Source organism: Nicotiana tabacum, chromosome 1 (genome assembly GCF_000715075.1).
Source record: "Nicotiana tabacum cultivar K326 chromosome 1, ASM71507v2, whole genome shotgun sequence".
Classification (NCBI taxonomy): domain Eukaryota; kingdom Viridiplantae; phylum Streptophyta; class Magnoliopsida; order Solanales; family Solanaceae; genus Nicotiana; species Nicotiana tabacum.
Genome location: NC_134080.1, coordinates 8,614,124 through 8,620,307, shown reverse-complemented (window position 1 = coordinate 8,620,307; position 6,184 = coordinate 8,614,124). Strand labels below are relative to the sequence as shown.

Sequence of the window (6,184 nt, the reverse complement as noted above, 5' to 3'; positions counted from 1 at the left end):
AACTTGCAATATTACAAAGAAAAAGTAGGGTACAAAGTATAATTATTATATAATAAGATAGGGTAAAAAGATAAAATAGGATCATTTAGTAATAAGGAAGAGCAAGGTAAGAGAAGAAATAAGGCAATGACGTGATCACACCAAATTGATCGTTACATAAAGTGGCTCTTTTAACAACGAATTTAACAATACGATATAATAAAGTTTAAATAACAATCAACATAAATATTGTATTTAAAGTAATTGTATGATACAATACAATGGTAATAACTATCCAAACAAGCTGTACTGTACTGTTATTGGTGAAAGCTGCATGGAGTGATGGAGTTAAAAAAAGTCATTTGGTTTCGGCCATTTGCCAATTGAAATAAAACATTAGTTGGTTTTAGAATTTGATGAATGTTTGTTTGTTTGATAATTTAAAAACGATTTATTGTATACAACAGCCAAAGGGCAGAGAAAAGAGAGACAACTTGACTATGAGTTGAATTTCTCTTTAACCAAAATAAAGTTTAGGCCATAGAAACTTTTTTGTGTACAAGATTCATTCAATGACCCACCGTGAAAAATGGAGAAAATTCGACGGTTTTGTAACATTTGCTTTCATCTCAATATAAAAGGCACTAATTGAGAATAGAATTGATTTTGGCTCTTTGCTAAAAGACCCTTCGTCTTCATCGACGAAGGTCCTAACTTTTCTTATAATAATATTTTAAAAGGGGTTTAATATCATATTATTTCATATTCATTAGTAAATCTGAGATAGTTGAGGAACAAAAGAGTGAAGAAAAAATGGCGTCATCACAAGCACTCATTGATAAGGCGAAGAATCGTGAATTTTATCAAAATTTCTGGCGCACTGATCTCTTGAACACCATTAAAGTTGATCCCGGATGTATATTTCTGGTGCACTGATCTCCGCTTCGTTTTATGTGACATTGTTACTATTTGAAGAGTCAAACAATCTTTTCTAATGCTTTCATTAATAAAAGATATATGTGAATTTTTTTATTTATAATAACGTTGTAAGTTTGAATTGATACTGAAAATCTAGTTCCTCAGACTCTTTAATAAAATCGCTCGTTGTGTGTTGGATCCTCCAAGAACTATGTATTTTTAGAGGATCAGACGCAACATTTTTGGAATTGGATCCGAGCAATATAGCTTAAAATTGAATCATTTGATCCTAGTATTTAAAGCCACATTGTTCTTTTTTGAAACAAAATGGAGTATTTTGTATATGAGAATCAAAGGTGTAAATATATGTGTTTGTTTGTGTTTCTAACCGTTTAAATTTTCATATTTTGTTTGCAGATTGGTGTTTTGCCTTGTGGTGGTGAGTTGTGTATTTACCTCTGTTATTTTCCTCCAATGCTATTGATTTGCTACCTTGATTTGTGTTTATTTCCTTAATTTTCTTGAATTGTTGAAAACATTAATATCTTCCACCATTTTATATCAATTGCAGTTCACCATGTGCATCCTATTTGCTTCGGAAACGAGCTTTATATGGTGATATGAGAAGGTATGTAAGGCACTTTCTCTTTCTCAGTAACATATTTAATCGGTCTGTCAAAAATAATTACAGTCGATAGCCAAATACAAAAAATATACACTAATTATGGCATTATGTATAAAATATGTATATTATATATTAATATACAGAATATATACCTTCGTCGGTTATTATTTTGGAGAGAGGATACATTATGTAGATTTCCTTTCTTATTAACAAATATCTGTTTGCGACAGGTATAAGTGTTGCGCTGGTTATATGCCTTGCAGTGGTAGATGCGGAGAAATTCATTGCCCTGAATTTTGCCTTGCAACTGAGGTCAGCAAATTAAATTGTTTGTTCATTCATTTAGAATCAGGAACTAAATGCTGCATATTCGTGATTAATTCTGCTGTGATACTTAAAAGGCATTTCGATGCACTAAGCTTCCGCTATGCGCGGGATCCAGGGAAGGGTTGGATCACAATGGTCTATTGTACGCGGCCTTACAGTGCAAGAGGCTGTTTTCACGGCTTGAACCCATGACCTCCTGGTCAAATGACAACAACTTTACCTCTAATGTGATACTGATCTATTGATTTTAACCACCAGGTTTGTTGTTGCTTTGGAACATCAGTGAGCTCAACTCGCTTCTTGTTACAAGATGAACTCAACATAAAAACGACGAAATGTGATAATTGCATTATAGTAATTCCTCTAAATCTTCCTCATTTAATTAGTCCATAGTATAATTTTGAATGCAATTTGATCAATAGACATTTCTTAATTCCTTGCTACTTAGGCTTTCATGGTCGTCCTCGGATATCTTGCTTGCCTATGTAGAATTCTGGCTGTAGTTACTGGAGACGACGAAATTGAGGAGCTTGCTCATGTGTTAACATGCATGTCTGACACAGTTTATTACTCGTAAGCTCTGCACATTCATCATATCACACGCTATTTGTTTAAGTAACAACTTAAGATTAATTGCAGTACTAAATTTGCTGCATTTGATTGCAGGGTTTGTGCATGCATGCAGGTAAGCAGGCGAAACTTAATTGTGAAAGATATACAGTTAGACCTCTCTATAACTGCATCCTTATATAACAGTACTTCACTATAAAAGCCAAGTTTTTCCGGAACCAAATTTCATGTTCTATTATAACATATATTTTTTATAACAACAATTCACTATAACATCCAAAAATATCTAGAACAAACGAGGATGTTATAGAGAGGTTTGACTCTAATAGTTTTATCATTTAAGCTTGCTATTGTTTGTTGAGATTGCAGACACAACACAAGATTGAATTGGACAAAAGAGATGGCGAGTTTGGTCCAATGACAGTGCCACCAGTTCAGCAGATGTCACGACTTGATCAGCCGTACGCGCCCACAGTTGGATATCCTCCGTCATATGGTGCACCACCGCCTTACGGTCAACCACCACCACCGCAACAAGGTTATCCGGCTCCTGGTTACCCACCAGCCGGAGGTAATTATCCTCCTGGAGCTTATGCGCCAGCACCAGCACCAGCACCAGCACCAGGCTACTGGCGATGAAGTTTTTCAAGATTTAGTACTTGTGTCATTTCAATCTACTAAAGAAGCATTCACATTTTGCTTGTCCTGAGGTTGTCTATGTACATTTCCCTGCTCATGAAAAATGTGTAGTAGTCTTTTTTGTAATTAACAAAATAACATAACATTTTTGTGTATTATAGAGTTGAGTTATTTTTGGTGTTTGGATATTACATTCATTGTGGACATGTGATGTGCTAACCGAATCTGAAAATTTCATTCAGATTGTTTTTGCTAGCTGAGCTTAGTCATGTATTTTTAAATTATAGTAATGCATAATTTTTGCTTATATGCTGTAGTTGCAGGGTTTGTAGTAAATAAAACTTCAAAAATTCATCATGATACAAGATGGTCATGGCTTTCCCTTTTTTTTTTCTGAATTTTCTCAAGGGTTCGTGTTACTTCGACAAGCTAAGATACAAGTTTTTTAAGAGTTACTGAAGCTCTTGAATCATGTTTTCGCAATTTTATAATCCAATTTTACAATGTCTAAAGTGATCTAAAATAGCATACACTACTTACATTAAGATGTATGAAATGATGGAAGTCACTTTTTTAGGAAAATATTTTTCCTTCATTTTCTGGTTTTTGTTATAAAAAAAATACTTTTTTAAAAAAACTGTAAGCATGTTAAATTTTATGGAATTCAAGTCAATATTAGATTTGGCCAAATTGCTAGATTTAAGAAATACCAAGCCCAAATCCAGTTTAATAATTTAAGTGGACAAATTCAAAAATAGCCAGATTTACAAGTGGTCATTCAAAAATAGCCATAGTTTCAAAAAGTAATCGAAATTTAGCCACTTTTCATGTAAAGATAAATTTGAATGAAAACACTATTCAAAATCTGAAAAATACTCCAGCATAATATACTAGAGTTCCAACATAAGTATAATGGAACTCCAGCATATTATAATGGAGTTCCAGCAGCATATTATAATGGAGGTCCAGCATAAATGTACTAGAACTCCAGCATAATATACTGGAGTTCCAGTATAATATACCGGTCCAGTATAATATGCTGGAAGTTCATATACAGAGGTTCCAATCTCCAGTATATTATGCTGAACATATCCCTGTTGCAGCAAAATAGTGGCTACTTTTCATTGACTTTACAAACGCTGGCTATTTTTAAATGACCAGTCCAAAAACTGGTTAGCCCGTGATATGTTTACAGTTTAAGTCTACTATGAATTTAAATGAAAGTTCTATTTTATTTGGACTGGTCCATTTAGTTGGATTCCGAAAGACAAGCCCATTTTACAAGCTCAAAGTCCAAATAGATAGTAGCACGACTTAAAGCTCACGGTCATGCCATGTGTCAAATAATGTGGCAATCCAAATCAAATAAATGAGACTATAAAATTATGACATGTGTCAAGAAAAGGATGGCACGCTAAGTCAAATTAACAACCAATACAGTTGTGCCAAGTGTTTAGATAACATCGGTTAGTTCTATACCAATCAAATTGCAAGGCGACACCATTCCCTATAACTATAAATAAAGATCTCCATAAAGGTGGAAAGGACCACAATTAAGAACAAGAAGCAAGTAGAGAGCTCATAGATCAGAGGCAGCAATTTTCTTTGCAAGCTACAAGTTCAAGCACTCAAGCTACAAGTCCAAGCTCAAGATTAAGAACAAAGGTAAATCAAATACCAAGGCGTTCAAGATCAAATTATTTGTTCGTCATCAAATCCAAATTCAAGTTCAAGAAGAAGATTCAAGACCAAGCTTTACAAGCCCTTGAATTAAATCAAAATCACACTCATCAAGATACTTTACATTCTTGAAGAATTAGAGGAATACCATAGAGATAATAACACTCATCATTTATTGAAATCAAATACTACATTTGTTACGCAATTTTCTAGTCTTGATTATTTATTTTTCTCAATGCGAAAGTTTGTTGTTACAAAAACATTTTCATTTTCACATATTGACGGAAGTCATTTTCCTTAAAATTATTTTAGTACATGTTGTGTTTACACTACTCTTCCATTATCATAGTGTCTGTTTTCCATCTATTTACTGGTTCTTGTGATAATGTTATTATTTCTATGGCTTTTTGTTGATGTTACTGATATATTATTTTTTTTCGTCTTCTTGAGCAAAGGGTCTATCGGAAACAGCCTCTCTATCCCTTCGGGGTAGAGGTAAGGTCTGCGTACACACTATCCTCCCCAAACCCCACCTGTGAGACTTAACCGGGTCGTTATTGTTGTTGTTTGTAAATCATATATATCACTAGCTCTAACTATATGCACTTATACATTGTTACTAGTTTTATGATACGCACGTTGCGTGTGTACACTATCTTAACGGTTAAAAAAAATAAAAATCGTATAAATATCGATAGAAAGACGCTTAGTGACTAACTTCGGCGCTTAGATTATTAACTTTTATTTATTAGACCAGAGAGTATTTATTACCTTTTTCATCCCAATTTGCTTGTCCAATTTTAATTTTTCTTACTTTAATATTATTTTAGCTTTTCATGTCATATATATCACTTGCTCTAACTGTATACACTTATACATTGTTATTAGTCTATAATACTCAAATATTTCACTATAGCATTACGCGGTTTGCTAATAATTAACATGCTAAAATATATTATTTACTCACCAACTAAATACTAGTAAAAAATGCTTTTCAAAAGAAAAGTTTTTATGAAAAATATTTTCTATAAAAAAAATAACGTTCATCATATATATCAACCACACTTGTATTTTTTTTCTTGAAAAAGACCGAGAAGTTAGTGATCAACACATACAAAGCAGCAGTCGGAAAAGTTTATTAATTAAGAAAATTATATATTTATACTTAATTCACATGTCATCACAATTACGTAACATAACCCGGAAATTACTGATAATTGATCATTATACATATGAACAAGAGAAAAAATTGATGAGGAAAAATGAAAAATTCCCCTCACTTGAAAGAAAAAAAGAAGTAAAAGAAAAATGACACTATAATATTAGACGGCTGTCTATGACTATATGGAGTATATGTTTAACTTTGCATTTGTAACCAATGAACTAATGAAGTACGTAAACTATATCTTAAAAAGAAATACTTTAAAGATTATTTATAAGAATACA

The 6,184-nt window shown here is 32.7% G+C and overlaps 1 protein-coding gene across 1 annotated transcript; it reads left to right on the top strand.

Annotated features, from left to right (window-relative positions):
* The first annotated feature begins 661 nt into the window (after positions 1 to 661).
* LOC107766038 (uncharacterized) lies at positions 662 to 3,249 on the top strand. The gene is made up of 8 exons (XM_016584750.2): positions 662 to 895; positions 1,315 to 1,336; positions 1,469 to 1,525; positions 1,753 to 1,834; positions 2,108 to 2,203; positions 2,298 to 2,422; positions 2,516 to 2,534; positions 2,789 to 3,249. The coding sequence occupies exons 1-8, from the start codon at positions 793 to 795 to the stop codon at positions 3,056 to 3,058; spliced, it is 774 nt and encodes a 257-aa protein (XP_016440236.2). The 5' UTR covers positions 662 to 792; the 3' UTR covers positions 3,059 to 3,249.
* Positions 3,250 to 6,184: the final 2,935 nt, after the last annotated feature.

What these genes read in the sequence shown, in the direction of transcription:
- LOC107766038 (XM_016584750.2), top strand. Translation starts at nt 793, where the DNA reads ATGGCGTCATCACAAGCACTCATTGATAAGGCGAAGAATCGTGAATTT. An exon ending in TGGTGTTTTGCCTTGTGGTG is followed by an intron (nt 1,337 to 1,468) that starts GTGAGTTGTGTA and finishes TATCAATTGCAG; the next exon opens with TTCACCATGTGCATCCTATT. An exon ending in AATGTGATAATTGCATTATA is followed by an intron (nt 2,204 to 2,297) that starts GTAATTCCTCTA and finishes CTTGCTACTTAG; the next exon opens with GCTTTCATGGTCGTCCTCGG.